Source organism: Balaenoptera borealis (assembly GCF_965194805.1).
Source record: "Balaenoptera borealis genome assembly, chromosome: 5".
Lineage (NCBI taxonomy): Eukaryota > Metazoa > Chordata > Mammalia > Artiodactyla > Balaenopteridae > Balaenoptera > Balaenoptera borealis.
In genome coordinates this window covers 74,490,034-74,507,610 of record NC_138862.1, presented here as the reverse complement: position 1 = coordinate 74,507,610, position 17,577 = coordinate 74,490,034, and the positions used below count along the sequence as shown (strand labels likewise).

At 45.1% G+C, this 17,577-nt stretch overlaps 1 protein-coding gene across 2 annotated transcripts in view; it reads right to left on the bottom strand.

The window, feature by feature from the left end:
• Positions 1-1,245: 1,245 nt before the first annotated feature.
• The window catches only part of LOC309629367 (uncharacterized protein), a 38,408-nt gene continuing 22,076 nt past the window's right edge, over positions 1,246-17,577 (bottom strand). The window contains exons 2-3 of one of the 2 annotated variants that reach the window (XM_082393404.1): positions 12,680-12,767; positions 1,246-12,262 (exon numbers count right to left, since the gene is read on the bottom strand). In XM_082393404.1, the coding sequence (XP_082249530.1) occupies positions 11,919-12,262; positions 12,680-12,767 (432 nt within the window). In that variant the 3' untranslated portion in view covers positions 1,246-11,918. Of the gene's footprint in view, positions 12,263-12,301; positions 12,515-12,615; positions 12,768-17,577 lie in introns of those variants that run through there. The other variant, XR_014245018.1, reaches the window with a different exon arrangement.

The following is a 17,577-nucleotide window of genomic DNA, read 5'->3' as shown; positions in this document are numbered from 1 at the left end:
GCCTGAGGTGCCTGGTAACAGAGAAATTGTTACCCATACCTACTGGAAGGAACAAGAAGGAGAGGTTGCAGGAACTCAGGAGAGAAGAGTTCAGGAAGGGCTCCCTTGAGAGTACAGCTGGGGGGATAAATGCCCTGACCTCACTCTTCCCATCCTTCTAATCTCCTGCCAGGCTCCGCATTGGCTGAACCCAACAGGAAGTCGAAAGCCCTACAGCCCACATTGACCAGCCTCTGGGGAAGAGAGCAGAGTGGAGAAGAGCAGAGAGTGTATCTGGAGAGGCAAACAGAAGACATCCAGCAGTAAGCAATATCTACAACACAAGGGAGATCATCATCTGATGCCAGTAGAAAAGTATATGTAGCAGGAGTATATCTCTTTCTGCAAGAGGGAAATTTTGAGCTATTTCCATGTAATCTCACAGAAGTGTAGATATGGTGAAGAGAAGTTCACCAGCAGTCCTCTGGATACCTGAGATGCCACCCTTCATCCTGGGGCAATTGGAAAGGGAGTTGTCCACACAGGCAAGCCAGATAGGGACTATGCAAACTCTCTGGGCATTGACAGGAGTGGTTCCTGATCGTCCATGGCAGTGGTCCAACAGGAAGGACAGCGGCTGGGGCTCCTCGACACCCACAATGTGGTGGGATGGAGACTGGCTGGGATGGAGACGGGGTGGTCTGCAGAACCACTCTGGCTGCCAGCGCCCGTGCCCACCAAAGCAGAGCCTGCCTGATCCCTGGAGGCTGATTCCTCTTCTGTCTCAGTGGTCCCTCCAGGCCTGGTTCTCTCACCCCAAATCCGTTTGAAACAGGAGGGAAGGGGGGAGGGCATAACCTTTAAAAGAATGACATAGCCCTTGAGGACGTGACAGAAACTGGTTAGAACCAACTAGGTCCAAGATTGTGGAAGATTCAACTTCCAGTAGACCTGGAGCCTCATTATACACAGATTGTAATATATTAGCATATGCTAAGTGACACACCCACAGGTGCCATGACAGTTCCGAGGCCGACCATAAAAGGCCAAAAAGTGGGTGGTGGCCCAATTCCTGGAAATCTCCACTCCTTCTCCAAAATAGTTTGAATAATCCTCCCACTCGTTAGCCTATGAAATTACCCAGCCCATAAAAACTAACCACCCCATATTTTGGGCCTCTCGCCTTCTGAGATGGCCCACACTCTGTCTATGGAATGTGTTATCTCTCTAAATAAATCCACTTCTTACCTATCATTTTGTCTCTCACTGAATTCTTGCTGCGATGAGACATAAAGAACCTGAGCTTCATTAAGTCCTGAGACCAGGTGTGTGATCTCAGTTAAAAGACAAAGGGTTCAAGTCTCAATCTGAGCTGTGCAGTTTCACCATAAACCTCCCTCCCTCATCAAGTTTCCTCCAACTCTCCCCTCTCCCAATCTGAAGACTCTTCCTCTAAACTAGGGGTAAGGAAACCTGGTTTTTAATCTAGTCTTCCAAATCAATTACATATATAAAACACAAACTCAAAATCCAGCTTCTCATAACTCCACAACCTCGACTTTTGAAACTCAAATACAAGACCTGACCTACTTGCTCTCTGCATGCTGCACAGGTGTCCCTTCCTTGAGGCACAAAGTGTGAAAATTTGGGGTGCTGGAGAGGGTCACAAGGTGTGTGATGATGGTGGTGGGTGAAGGCGTGTCACAGAGCAAAAGTTCTATCACAATTTAAACTAAAAGGTCTAAGAATCCAACGGATCACTTATGGGGGTGGCCAGGAAAGATTTCATTTGATTCTTGGAAGAATAGATAACATTTCAGCCGGAAGAGATGGAAGAAGCATTCCAAGAAGACAGAAGAGAATGAGCACGAGAATTAAAACAGTCAAGAAAGGACAGCTGAATTTATAAGAAATGTAGGAGTATTTGCAAGTAGAGGTAGGGTAATTGGGTCTGAGTGGTGCTTTACAAAGATTAATACAGTGACAGTGCATAGGACGCAGACCCTATGGTCAAGGCGTTGGATGTTCATTTAGGCATAAACTCATCGGCACCTCCTGCCTTCAGCTTCCATCACCACCTGGTTTGCGAGTCCGCATGTTTGGCTGTGGGCCCTCCTGACCCCAGACCTGGGTTTCCAACTCCCCACAGGGCTTGTCCACCTGCATGTCCCACAAACTCCTTAAATGCGCCACAGCTGAACTTGCCATTCCTTCTCACCCTACCCCCAACCCCTGCACCACATCCTGCCGCATTCCTCTGCCCCCCATATTCCCCTGGATATGCTGTAGCCCCCAGGCCAGAATTCTCATTTGCCTCAACTTCCCTCCCTCATTTCCTCTCCCCGGCCTCACAGATGCCTGCACTCTCCACACTCAGCATAGCCAGGTCCTTCCAATCCTCCCTTCTATTTTTTTTCCTATTGAATCCATCTCCCTTTTATCCTCATTGGAACTGCCCCCGGTCAAGCCATCAGCACCTCTCCCTCTGCAATTACCTCTACAACAGATTGGTATTGGCCTCCCTACTGCTAACTCTGTCTGCTACCCCTATCTACTGTGCAACCACAGTCTATTCTAAACACTAAATCTGATCATGGTGTTCCCACTTTAAAGACTTCCTCTGGCCATCCCAGTCCTATAGGCTCAAGAAAACACTCTTTCATTCAGCATTTAAAGTCCTCATAAGCTGACCCTGGTTACTCTTCCATCTTTGTCCCTTGCTATTCCCTAGTGACATGCAGGAATTGATGCATGGCTCTCTGCATTTGTCTGAGACACCCTTCCTGAAAGCAGTGAGTGATGGGATTAGGCCCCAGCTGTTTGGACCAGAGAGGAAGGGCCTGGGGCAGAAGGAAATCTCAGCTGTTCATACGTCTGCTGGAGATGGAGATGGGAGGGGAATAAGAATATAGCAGTCAATTCTTCAAAAATATTATCTGCCACCCAGTCAAATAAAGAGGCATATGCTACCCAAGGAATGTTTGAATTGTCTTATGTTTAAAGACTGGAAAAAAAGGCTTCAAAAGAAAAGCAGATTTGGATAAGATCTTACTCTCTGAGGAGCTGCCATGGTGAGACCTCAAGTAAGTGTTTTTATAGGTTCCTCTAGAGACAAAGTAGAAGATTAGAGTTTCTTCCTCTTGCAAGACTCAAAGTTTCAGAGAGAATGGGAGGCCAGTTGAACCTTAATAAACACTCTTCAGAGAAAAAAAGAGGAGAAGGAATTGAAGGCCAATTGGTGAATCATAACTAATTAAATTGTTTTGTCTTCCCTGACTCTCTGTCTTGATTAAATAAACATAGATGATCTTAATAAAATAAGTTTTGGCTAACTTTACGGTGTCCTGTTACCAGCCGTGGAGCCAGGAGACCTGGGTTCCAATTTCAGGTACGTCTTTAACTAGCTGTGTGATCTCGGGCAGTCCTGACCCTTCTCTGAGCCTCAGCTCCCCTGTTGATATAACCAGAGGACTGAACACATTGACACAAGTCCCTATATACTCAAGTCTACATTTCTTCAATTTTAGACCAGTAAAATATTTCCCCTCTTTCTATTTCTCTACCTCTGAATTTTACTTTTCGAATTGCTTCAATCCTCATCTTCTCTTTATTTATTTTTTCTTCTCATTCTATCTGCTCAGTCAAGCAAGACGTAGCACTTGTCCGGCTGTTTTCCAGACTCTTGACTTAGGTTTACAGAGAACGTTCTGCCCACTGAATCTGTTCAGGAATTGAACTTCCTTGGCGAGGACTCCAGCAGCCAACAGATCTTGGACCCTGTGCTGTCTAGGATCCTTTCCAGGCCCGAAGGAGATGAGACCCAGGACTCCGATGCAGGAGCTGTCGTGCTAACTGCTGCCCAACTGCACCATCCTCTCTCAGTGTTTCCCATTTGAATGACCCTATTAATGAAAATAATTTTTCACAAGGGAAAGTAAATCTAACAGTAATGTAAGCTGCCCTAAACAATACAAAACAAACAAACAAACAAAAAACAGTGACCAAGCTAAGACCATGGCAGTCGTTCTGATGGGAAGGAAATCATTCAATCAGTCCCCTAGCTCAGCAATCTTTGTACAGTCTCACCACTGTATATATTCTTTGACGCCTTCAAGTTAATGGACTCCATGATAAGGACTTTATGTTACCAAAGGTCAGGGTTTCTACTCCTCAAAGACAAAACATCTGGATGAATGACTGAGCTTTCCACTTAAGAAATGATGTCTTGACATCACCTTAGCTCAGATGAGATAATGAACCACCCAACAACAACACCCCAGGCACTCCTGAACGAGTGGCTAGGAGTACATGGTAGGTTCTTCTCCATCAGCCTGTGAAGATGCTTATGATGTTAAAATTCTGTCAGAGATCAAAGATGGCCAGACACCAGCTAAATTGAGAAGAAGTCAGAAAACTAATACAAACTGAAAATACTGTGTCCAATGGAGTTGTGCTACCCGTTTAGCTTTACCTTATTCACCAGCCTCAGATGACCTGGGAAAGGACCCCTGAAGAACGTTTTCAGACAGACTGTTTGAAATCTTTTTCTCCCGGTAGAAGTCCTTTCTAAGTATATGAGTGTTCAGTTTCATTCATCAGCCCAGCCTTTCAGTCACCTGAGGACAGAGATGTCGTCAGCACCTCGGACCTCTTCATTTGACAATATTCACTGAGCGTCTGTTATGTGCCAGGCCCTGAGTCAGGATGGCACGAAACTGGACAAGACACAGTGCTGACCTGGGAGGGCTCATGGTCTAGTCAGAGAAAACTACACTTAACAAAGAATGGCAAATAATGAGATGTGTTCCAGGAAGAGAGTTCACATGGAAAGTGAACTCAGCCCTGTAAGGAATCAAAGAGAATGGCTTGGTTTTCTCAATAAGCCATAGACTATCAGTGCCAGGAAGGACTTTACAGGTTATCTGTTCCAACCCTCCCCTCCCTGCCAATGTTATAAATGGAGAGACAGAGAGGAAAAGTGGTCACAGAGTTTTAAAGCCGGAGCCAATAGATAAATTCTTTCTCCTTTCCTGTCTGTTAACTTATTGTATGTTTCTCAAATAGTTTTTGAAAGTAGATGAAATGAAATCATAAATATACTGCTGAAAGAAATTCATTTTGCTTTCCAACTAAAAATATACAAGATATATCTCATCAATATTTGTTAAGCCAGAAGAGAATTACTCTCCCAAGATTACTAAACTCAGTTCATGGTCATTTACCTTGTCTGTTTGTTTTAAAGTTGTTCCTTTATCCCAGCATCCTACTTCCACTCTTAACCATTATGGTCCTTCATAGAAAGCTCATCATTTTGATTGTATTCTCTACATTTGCACAGCACTTTGGAGTTTAAAAAGTATTTTAAAGCCCACTGTCTCTATTTTGAGAATCAAGTTGTAGGCTTTATGCTTTAGAGGGACATGAAAAGTGGGAGGAGGTTCAGAACAGAGCTAAGCTAATGATTACGTTGGGAAACAAGACCCACAAAGCCAAGTGATGGGAGCCAGGATGCCCGAGTCCAGTCCTGTGGATCAGACCAGCAGAGGAGTTCAGGGGAATGGAGTCAAGGCCATGAAGTCTGGTGGACTGGAAAGAAGCAAGTCAATAAACACTTACTGAATAACTCCTGTGTGTCGGGCACCACGCTGAGTGGATTCAAAGATGAATAAGCAAGTCACCCCCTTCAAAGAATGTTTGGATTGTTGTACAATCTCCCTGAACCACAGGGAGTGGAAGGCATGAGTCAGCAGAAGCCACAGGCCCGAGAGGAGAAGGAGGGGTACCGAGTTCCTGAGGTGTGGCCTCAGCTTCCCCAGTGGGTTTGGACCCGTCCCAGCTAGCGACACTGGGAAGGAAGAAAGGTGCCAAAGACGGTGAACATGACCACTGGACACATTCGGGCAGAGGTGGAGGGTGACCTGCCACAGGAATGGTAGACTTGAGCCTCTTCCCACGAACACCTTGTAGGGTGAACTTTTGAACAGTGCTTCCTTCTAAAGACATTAAGTGGATTCTCATGAGTGAGTCTACTCAGTTTATAGACAATGGGATTTTAATAATGTTTACATAGGCTGAGAGGCCAGAAGGACCATTTGTGTGATATTTAAAACTTGGAGCTCCATGGCTGAGTGCTACTGGGGGCGCAGAAGAGCAGCTAGGGCGAATGAGAGGGTGATCACAGAGCTGGGACAGGGAGATTCCCGGCAAGTTATTAACCACCTGCAAATCTATGAAGAGTACTGAGAACTCTCAAATCAAAATTAGGAGATAATGGGGCGGGGGCGGTGAGTAGGGGATATGGGAGCCAGAGCAGAGGATTGTTAGAAACCGATAGTGAAGACAGAAACCTCAGAAAGGAGGGACAAGTTTGGAACTCAATTAACAGAGACATGAAGCTAGTAGTTAGAGCTTCAGCCCCACTAGGCTCAGCTTCAACCATCTGGACTGCAGGTTCTTCTTGCTTATTTAAACTAGCCCCTGTCAGTGCTTACCAGATTGGCTGCATCCTCCAGGCAGATAGCTGGACCCTCCATGAGCTGGCCCCGCCTCACCTCCCAGCCTCCTTCCCCTTGGCTGGTACTTGCCCCCCTTCTCCCCGCTGGTTCTAGCCTCTATCTGGATCCCTCCCCAATGATCTGTTGATATCCTCCCCATCCTTCAAGACTCATCTTCTATAAGATGCCTTCCTGAACCATCCTCCATAGCATGTCCTGTTTCTTGGTGACACTGTAGTTTCATCCTGCGTTATAGTAACTTGTGTGCTTGTCTGAGCTCCCACCTCCACCCCTCCCTACAGAACTTCGAGGATGGAGACCCGATCGCTTTCATTCATGCACTGGGAGCAATGGGAGCAGGAACTAGTGTGCCAGAGACCCTCAATTACAGCCAATGCACACCGGGGACAAAGCTTCTGTGACCCTTTAGAGGTGGCGAGCTGGGCTCTGGAGTCAGCCAGCTCAGGCTAACACTTGCCTCCATCACCAGGTAGGTGACCTGGGGCAACTTACTTGATCTCTGTGCCTCAGTTTTCTCATCTGTAAAATGAGCATAATAGAACCTTAAAGGGATTTTGTGGTAGTCTCTGTAAAGCCCCTAGCATGCTGTGTAGACACATTGAGTGCTCAGTAAATACAGGGAATGACTAAGAACATGGGATAATAGGGCTGCAATCTCCTTTTGATCTCCGAGGGGGCTCTGACTCATTTGCACTATATTTCCACCTGCAAGTCTTTGTCCTCTTCAAAGTTCATATCTGCACGTAGCAGCTCTATATCATTTCAATGCTGACTGCGTATGCCCAGGAATGCTAGTAGGCAATTTATTAACAAAAATTCAAAATAACCAAGTCAAAGACATATTCCTTAAAGCAATTTACCAATTCATCCACCCATCCAACTTGTGCCACTATGAGTTGTGTAAGGTCTACAAAAAGGAAGATGAAATGAACAAGACAACATCCCTGCTCTCCTGCTGTATCAGTCTCCCCAGGGCAGAAGTTGTCAATATCCAGATAGGGCTACAAAGAAGGGCTGTGAGCATCCAGAATGGAAGGCAACCGTCTCTGTGCAGAGCGAGGGGAGTGGGGGCATCAGGAACGTCCACAGGCTTCACCGAGGAGGGAGCTGCACCCTACCAGGTGGGTAGGAAGTTTGTCGGAAAGAGGAAGGTGGAAGCTACTCCAGGTATAAAGAACAGCATGTGCAAAGGGATGGAGACCTGACAGTCCACATTCAGAAAACAGTGAGGTCCCAGAGTCTAAAAGGCCCTGAAAATCAATCCCTGTTATTCTAATACTCAAGTGGACTTTAGTTAAAACAGAAACATTTCCACCAAATCAGTTATGCATCCCAGGAGAGACCATCTTATTGTTAAAATAAGTGTAAGTTCTCTATTTCTTCCCAAACGATTTGATGGCTATTTTTCTGAATTCTACTTCTGATTTCTGTCGGACAACAGGTGCCTTCAGAAAGTCTATTTGGTTGAACTTATTTACAAAACAGAAATAAGACTCACAGACATAGAAAACAAACTTATGGTTACCAAAGGGGAAAGGGGGGAGGGATAAATTGGGAATTCAGGATTAACAGATACACTTCTGTATATAAAATAGATAAACAATAAGGACCTACTGTATAGCACAGGGAACTATATTCAATGTCTTGTAACAACCTATAATGGAAAAGAATATATATATATATACATATACATATATATATATAAACTGCTGTACACCTGAATCATTGTACATCAACTATACTTCAATTTTTAAAAATAATTTTAAAATTAAAAAAAAAAAAGTCCATTTGGACCCAGGAAATAAAACTCAAAGGCAGCCCAGGATCAGCACTACTTAGTGAGCTGGTCCAAGGCACAAACTCTTCGTATTCTCTGAACTATTCCAACAAATGGAGTGATTTCAGCTCTTCAAAGCCAGCAAGGAGACAACTTAGGGCTTCTAAACTCAACATGGACAGGCACAGAACTCATTATACCCTGTTTCACTTGTTCCTCCAGTTACCCTCTGAGGACCATGGAAGAAGAATGCAGCCGGAGGCCGCTTTGATAAGAGCACAGGTAGAGGAGATTTTGTTAATGGCTTCATGGGACGCTGTTTGGCCAAACGCAGTGACTGGAGATCAGAAAATACTACTTTTTCTCTCCAGTGCAGAGAGGAGGTGAGACAAAGACTTCGACCCAGAAGAAAGAATCTCAATCTCTCTCTCTCTCTCTTCATGTCAAATTAGACATAACTTCCACTTCTTGTGGTGGGAATTGTAGTCCTACTGAAATTAGAGAGGCAAAGCTAGAGTCCTATTACACTGTGCTCTATCTGTCAGTGATACGTGGTCCCTGGGGAACTAGCTGTTTAAGAGGCCTTTGCATGTCCAGAATTTATGATCTGAGCAGTTGTTGTTGTTTTTTTTTCCCTCAAAAGGCAACACAGCCTGATGGGATGAGGACTGCTGTTTATTTGATGGTTTTCCTTTTGGTCTCAGGGCCTGGGTGGGGCTGGGGTCCTGGAGCTCTGTCTGCAGTGGAGGGATGGGACAGGATTGACCCTGAGGCCTTTGAGTCCTGGTTCCAGTTGTCCTGTGTGCCACCCCCTCCTATGGTTGCTTGCTCAAGCCAATACCTTCTCTCTGATACTTTATATGTGTCAAAAAGAAAGAGAACTGGGCTGTGTCCATGGGGCTTGAATAAATTACTTCTCCTTCCTAGGTTTCAGTTTTCTCATCTGTTAAAAGGAGTTGGGGCAGGGTGGAAGTAGGGGACTAGGAAAATCCTGATATTCTCAAAATTTTCCCATTTAATTGATATGGAAATGGGATTCTTTCTACCATTTTGGTTTAGGGATATTTTGTGGAGGCAGGGGAATTGTGGTTCCTTGAGTTCCTTAGTGGGGGACACAGTGATTACTGGGCAGTGAGTGTTAAGCTGGCAGTAGTCAAAGACGGCTGTGTAGAGACCATGCCTGCTTTCCAGAACCAGGGGCTTCACAGGTGTTAAGCCTGTATCTTGGAGGCATGCCATTTAGGAAAGAGCACCAGACAGAATAGAAATCCTAGCAAGATGACTATCTAGCCACTAGACTAACTCATTGAGATTGTGACCAGGGCACATCCCCATCTTAGGGCCTCAGTTTATTTGTGGGTGAAATGAATGTGGTGGACAGACTCTAAGGAGACCCACATGGTTCACACCTTCTGGTATCCACACTCTTGTGTAATCCGCTCCCTTCAATTGTGGACGAGGCTGTGGCTTGTTCCTGACCAACAGAATATAGCAAAGATGATGGGATGTCACTCCCATGCTGACACCATACAAGACTGTAACACTCGCCTTCCTAGCAGACTCTCTGTATTGACTGTCTCCCTCGCTGGCTCTGATGGAGTAAGAGAGGTCCACAGGGCAAGGAACTGAGGGTGGCCTCTGGCCGATGGCCTGCAAGGAGCCAAGGCCCTCAGTCCAACAACCCCCAAGGAACTGTGCACAACCACGTGAGCTTGGAAGTGGATCCTTCCCCAGTCAAGCTGAAGATGAGACCCCAGCCCTGGCTGACTCCTGGATTAAAGCCTGCGAGAGACCCTGAAACGGGGGACCCAGCCAATCTGTCCCTAGACTCCTGACCCACAGAAACTGTGGGATAACAAATGGGTGTTGTTCTACTCCGCAGAATTTGTGGTAACTTATTATGCAGTAATAGATAACTAATACAATGAAGCAGTTGGAATCTTCTTTACCTGACATCCTGTGAGTATGATAATTATATTCTTCTGCTATCAGCATCACACTACTCCATCATGACATAGACAAACGCACGGTAAGTTGCTGTCCCTGTGCTGGGGGGAGAATAATTTCTCTTCCTAGAACTCCTAGGGTACTTGTTCTATATTTAGACTCTCATTTACTCAGGCCTCATTTCCAGGCTTTGCGCTGCTGATTGCAAACACCTTACTCACAGGCACAGGTCCACCTTCACACACATGGGTCCCAAGTTACACTGAATTTAATTAGGGATCAGCTTGAAATAGAACGGCTCCAACAGGAAAGAGGACTCCCCTGAGACAGAGTCTAAGGGCACATAACACGAGGCTTTGGTACTATTATTTGGTAGTGTTGGTTCTGTGAGAAAGGGTCAAGTAAAAGAAACTGCCAACTCAGCCATAAAAATGAATGAAATAATGCCATTTGCAGCAATATGGATGGATCTGGAAATTATCATACTAAGTGAAGTAAATCACAGAAAGACAAATATTCTATGATAGCACTTATATGTGGAATCTAAAAAAAATGATACAAATGAACTTATTTACAAAACAGAAACAGACTCACAGACTTCAAAAACAAACTTATGGTTACCAAAGGGGAAAAGTATGGTTACCAAACCTTAGGAGGTTTGGATTAACATTTACACACTATTATATATAAAATAGATAGTCAACGTGGACCTACAGTATAGCACAGGGAACTCTACTCAATACTCTGTAATAACCTACATGGGAAAATAATCTGAGAAAGAATAGATATATGTATAATTAAATCACTTTGCTGTACACCTGAAACTAACTCAACATTGTAAATCAACTATACTCCAATATAAAATAAAAATTAAAAAAAAAAAAAGAATCTGCTCGAAAGAATGAAGCCAGAAGAAGAATTAATCTAGCAGGGGAGCCCCATATCTATAATTTCTTTAAAAAATGGCCACTTGTATTTTAATAGCAGCTAAGCTAATCGGACTTCTTTTTAGGTACAGATTTGCTCAGAGAGAGTGTGGAAAGAGCCTTAGTAAGCTGTGTGTTAGTTAACACATTTTGTTCCTTTCCGAGAGTTTGCTTTTCTGGAATCCTGACATCCTCTACACATATTCTAAAATCAATGTTATGGACGGCCTCATTTTGGACATGAACGAAACGAGACCGAAGTTTGGCTAGTGTCTGAGGTACTGGCTGTAGGAACATTCCAGAGTGGTGCTGAGGAAATCTGGCCCACACACATCTTCAAGTCTGAGGAGAAGCAAATCTGTGCTTTTACCAACAGGGCTTTCTAGGCTGGTGGGGGAACGAGACACTGTAGCGTTTGGGAGGTGCTGCTACTGCAGCTGACTTAGGAGCAAGATGTGACAGGAGCCAGAGGAGGTGAAAACATCCTGAGATCAGCACAGGGCTGGGGGTTCAGCGAGCAGCGCTCGGGAAATATTTTTGAATGAGTGAATGAATGAACAAAGCATTAATTCCTGCCCTTAGAGGCCTAGCAGCTACATTTCCCCAGGGTTTCCCCTAGCACTTCAGCTTTGTCACCAAGGGAAGAATAAGGTCCACCACTTCCCTTCAAGAAACTTACAGACAGGACAAGACTCGGAAATGACCGAAGAGAATCCAATAAATAAAGACAAGGGAGGGCCCAGCCCATTGAGTCGGGAGGAATCTGGGGAAATTTCAGGGAATTTCTGGTGATTCCTCCCAAACCATAGCAAAAGGCTGAATTAGGCGAAGGGTTGTGGACATTTCTTGATGAACTGATTGAAACTTTAGAAGTCCCCTGCTGCCTGTGGCCCCAGCAGAAGGCCCTTGGAGTTCCAGGATGAAGCCAGTTGGTGTCCTGGGACTCAGCCCCTCTGCAGCCGGCCCAGCGGCGGGGCGGGCGGACAGCCCGGAGCCCCGGGCCGGCCTTTGTGCGCCGGCGGCCGCTTTTGTGCGCCCCAGGCCCGTGCGCCCCGCCGGGCGGCCGCCTCTGCACGGATCCACCCCGCCGCGCGCCGTACCTGGCCCTTTGTCACCAGCTGCCAAAGAATTCAGAAAATCAAATTTATTTCCCGATTACCGCCGGGGCGCCCCTCTGTGCGGCGAGGTCTCTTTAACCCTTGCGATTCCAGCCGAGTCTGTGGAGGCCTTTAAGAAAAGCCGCCGCCTCCCGGCCCGCGCCCAGCGCCCCGCTGACTCCCGGCCCCCGTGGGAACTCGCCGCTGCGCGGTCTTCTCGCAGTAAAGATGCTAACGAGCCCCAAGGCATGGGCTTCTCAAGGGTCCTGCCTGCTAACGGGGATAAATCAATAGGCCTCTTGAGTTCGGATGGTGTGTTTCCTTCCCCGCCCCCCCTTAGGAATGCATGGATGGACGTTAACTCGATGTCTCACCAGCCCAGCACCGTCCTCAGCTCGCGGGCAAGTCCAATTTCACCCTCTGAGCGTTCCCTCTTACCAGCTCCTGGCCAGTGCCCGTCTGCCCGAAGCCACAGGCCGATCTTAAAATGCTTCTCTTCGGCCGGATTCTCAGGTGTCTTGGGCACCTGAAGATGAAAAATGGTACCATTATTTTCCTTGATTAGGTTGAGATTTCCAGAAATGAATACAAAATACTGCCTTGCCTTGCCAAGTTTTGGCGGCAGTGGGGTGGGGGAGTGGGTTTTTTGGTTGTTTTTTGGTGATTGTGTGGGGAAATACATGTTTTTCTTTGAAAGAAAACCAGTTTTTTAAAGATAACGTAGGGCTTCCCTGGTGGCGCAGTGGTTAAGACTCCGCCTGCCAATGCAGGAGACACGGGTTGGAGCCGTGGTCCGGGAAGATCCCACATGCCGCGGAGCAACTAAGCCCGTGCGCCGCAACTACTGACTCTAGAGCCCACAAGGCACAACTATTGAGCCAGCGAGCTACCTACAACTACTGAAGCCCACGCGCCTGGAGCCCGTGCTCAGCAACAAGAGAAGCCACCGCAATGAGAAGCCCGCGCACCACAGCGAAGAGTAGCCTCCGCTCGCCGCAACTAGAGAAAGCCCCCCGCGCAGCAACGGAAGACCCGATGCAGCCAAAAATAAATAAAATAAATAAATTTTAAAAAATAATAATCTGCCATCAATTTAAAAAAAAAAAGAGAAAAGGTAATGTAGAGTAGGCCCATCCCTACAACATGTATCACCTCCACTTTTTTTGTCCACTCATAAATTAACGTGTAGGAGAGATGGATGCACAAATCCACCAACCCATCAGCATCATTCCAATAGTACTCGAATGAAAACAGTTTCAAATACCATCATAATTCATACATTCATTATAAAATAATATATAGCGCTCTAATTTGAATTATATAGTCATGAAGCAAATAAATCCATAGGAAAATTAAATCCAATAGGATAATTTGGTCCATTGATTGTAAATTATGCATGTTCTAAATCTTTTGCAAACACTAAAAAAAAGGTAATGATATATAGCACTTAGCAGGAGTCTTTTTTTCTTTTTTTCTGCTACCTCTTTTTTTTTTTATCGTGAGAATTTGGAGATGCCACTCAGTTACTCTGTGACTAAAGGAAGGGAGTATAAATCAATGCCACATTTGCTAACAAACAGCATTCCTCTCTTTATCCATATCTGTGTGTCTCCACACACAAACACACACACACACACACACACACACACACACACACCACAAGCGCTTGGCCCCCTCAGCTTCCCCATAATTTCGCAAAAGAGTGACTCTAATGTTTTCTGCTTCGTAGGGAGCCAGTGGGCACAGCAGTGAATTGGATACCTACACCAGAGAAGGCCTGAGAGGCGTAATCAAATAAGGGAGCCACTTGAACTGAGCTCCCAGCAGGAGCAGGAGGGAGGCCTGGAGAGGTTACAGGTACTTTTTATCTAGCCTCGCAGGAGAGCACCAACTTCCTGCTGCTAGAAATTTGTCTGCAGATTTTTTCCTCATTCAGACAGAGAGCTGGGGTCCAGGACACACTGGGTTGATATGATAACTTGATTAAGGTTGGGACAGATGACATGGGAGCACCAAGTCAGCTCAAAGGAATCCGTGTTCCCCTCTTTAACCTCTCCTTGGGAGCCTACAAATTATATCTATTAATGTATCAGCCCCCTGGCATCGCACAAATATGCCGTCCGCTTAAATGTATGTCAATCATTCACAGGAGCCTTTGTGGAATACCCACCACGCTTTCATTTGTCTTCTCCCTTAAAAAACAAAAAAAGTTTAACCTGTTGGGTTACGCAGACAAAGGCTCGTAGCCTGTCTCCTCCTGCTGCAATCACTTGGGAAGTAGAAGTCGAGCTGTCAGCCCAAGCAGTCAGAGAATCATTTAAATGGGCCCCGGGCAGCTGGATCGGATCCAGGGGAGGGACACTCCGAGGAGGAAGGATTTGGAAACCATGTTCAGTGAAGCACGAATGGAAAAAACTGAGGATTAGCTTGGAGAAGAGAAAACGCAGAGAGAATTTGAGATCTGAAGAATTGCTGAACGGAAGAAGGATGAGCGTCTTGCATGGGCCCCAGGAGAGCCCAGGGAGAGACAGGTGTTCCCAGAGAGCCAGCAAAGTGCCTGCATGAGAAATGGGCCACGTGCTGGAGCCACCCCAGGCGGATGTGAGGAAATCTGCAGTGTGGTCACAGCTGCGGAAATCACAACTTCCCCTCCCAGTATCTGAGCCGGGAGACAGCCAACCATTGAAAGGCTAAGAAAACTTCAGCTCCAAGTACTGGGGGGAGAGGAGGTGAATTGAGGGTTAATGTAGCAAACAATACAATGGACAGATTTTTTAAGTGTACAGTTCAATGAGTTTTGACAAATGGAACCTAAGTAACTACCAGCCCAGTCAAGATAGAAAACATAACCATCACACCAGAGAGAGGGTCCCTTTGTATCCTTTCCAGTCAAACTGCCCCACCCCACCCCTACCCTGGCAATCACTGTTCTGATTTCTCTCACTCTACATCCATTTTGTCTGTTTTGGAACTGCATTTAAATGGAATCATTCAGTATGGACTCTTTTGTGTCTGGCTTCTTTCACTTTATGTGCTTTTAAGATCCATCCATGTAGTTTGCTCCTTTTTATTGCCTAGTAGTTTTTCTAATAAGGATACAGCACATTTTGTTTGCCCATTCTCCTGATGATGGACATTGGGGTGTTTCCAGTTTGAGGCTATTCTTAATGCAGCTGCTACTAACGGCCTCTCACAATTTTTCATTGCTGGCTCAAAGGGTATATTCCAAATGCCATTTCAGATAGGACTGCAAAGCAAGGAAAAGCCTGAAGCCATAAGGTATGGGACTTGACAGTTTCTGGGACTTGACAGTTTCCAGTTTGCACATCTTCCCCGGAAAGCACAAGTTGTACCCCTATTCCTCCCACTGGTGGGCAGCAGACATCCACCAGGACTGATCTGGGCAAGCTGGGGTCCTTCATGAGTGAGAATATCTATCTCAACAAATTTGGTGTTGATCATCATTTAAGTCTTCTCAAAATGTTGGAATTCTCATCTACTGAGCTCCTACCATGTGCCAGGCCCTGTGGGTGTGCTAGGGGCTATGGGAAGGGAGAGAGGAATTTGATGAGCCTCTCTTTAAAGTGCTTGCAGTCTAAAAGGAGGATTAAATGAGGTGTAAACTATGAAACCATAATTCGGTGTTCAACAGACATTCACAGGTCAGCTGCTGTGCTGGTGTGAACCTGGAACAGGTATTGAGAGCCCAGATCTGTTGTGTCACATTGGCACACGGAACCCGCCCATGCTGAATGTCCCCATGTCTATGCATCTCCTCTTTCAGATGGTCCTGAAGGTGACATTGGCAATGAGGCTTTGAAAGTCGCATCAAAGCCATCAAAACACAGAATGTTGGTGCTGGATGGCCCTTTAGAGTTCATGGTCCACTCCATTCCAAGGACAAATGGAGAAACTGAGGTCCATGCTGAGAAGTTCCTTCCCCAAGGTCCATGCTACGAGAAATTCCTTCCCCAAGGTCATGGGCAGAAATGATTTCCCTCCCAGTACAACCATTATTCTACAGTATCAGTCTATCATTTATGACAAAGTCCTCACTATATGACAGAGAACTATTTATAATGCTGGTATTGGAGGGATATGATTAGTACAATTGCTGTGGTCTCAGCGGGTTGATCAATCAGACTTGGCCTGTGAGCAGTTGTTACATTTAGAGAAACATGTTTGAATCCAGAAGTTATCCAAACTGTGTGATAAAAAAAGTAGACCATGTTATGATAGAACCCTATGTGATTAGGGTTCATTTGTCCTCTGTACCAAGTTGTTTATCTAATTGTTGGGCTTTTGGTTTATTCCCTTGTCATTTGTCTATACACAGGTTTGACAGCTGTGTAATCACAGAATACTGTATAAACTACTTTATATTTTGCTTTTTTTCTATAGGGTAAAACTTTTCTAACTTCTGCCAAACCACTCTTGCCTTTAAAAACATCGATGTGTATTGCATGTCTACAAAGGGGGACAAAAGGTTGTGAATATATTGAAGTTCCATACTGTCTTCCAAACAGTTATTAACAGATTTGTGTCAAAGAAAAAAAGAAATGAATTTGGATTTATGCAAACTTGGCAGGAATTCATTCAAAATTAATTCGCAAATCGGAGGGGACAAAGATAGCAGTGTTCATGATTCCTGCTTTGTGGTTTTTAAATAATACCAAAAATTATAAAGTACTTTATCCACGCACAACACTTTACAGTTTTCAAAATATCTTTATATCCATTATTTTACTGGAACCCCTGACCAATGGGCAAAGCATGTGTTATTGCCATTTTGCAGATTAAGAAAACAGCCTCAGTATCTCATAATAACCTATAATGGAAAAGGATCTGAAAAAGAATATGTGTGTGTGTGTGTGTGTGTGTGTGTGTATAACTGAATCACTTTGCTGTACACTTGAAACTAACACAACATGGTAAATCAACTATACCTCAATAAAAATAAATAAGTAAAAAAATAAATAAATAAAATAGAAAAGAAGACATCCTGGGATAAGCCACTTATCCACGTTCATGTAGGAAATACATCCACGTGGCCTCCACGACACCACCCTCCACCCACGGAGCGTCACAGCACATGCCCAGCCCCACACAGCACCCAAATAAAACACGAGGCTCTGCAGCATTCACAGAGCAGTTCTTCTTGAGTGAATCATGAGATCTGTGATCATGGAACATTTTTTTTTAAAACACCTAGTATTCACTTTCTATGTGTCTTCTGTCAGAAACAGAACTGCCTAGGTAATCTGGAGGACCCAGTGCAAAATGAAAGTAGAGAGCCCCTTGTTCGAAAGGAAGAAGGTGCCATTAAAAGTCCTAAA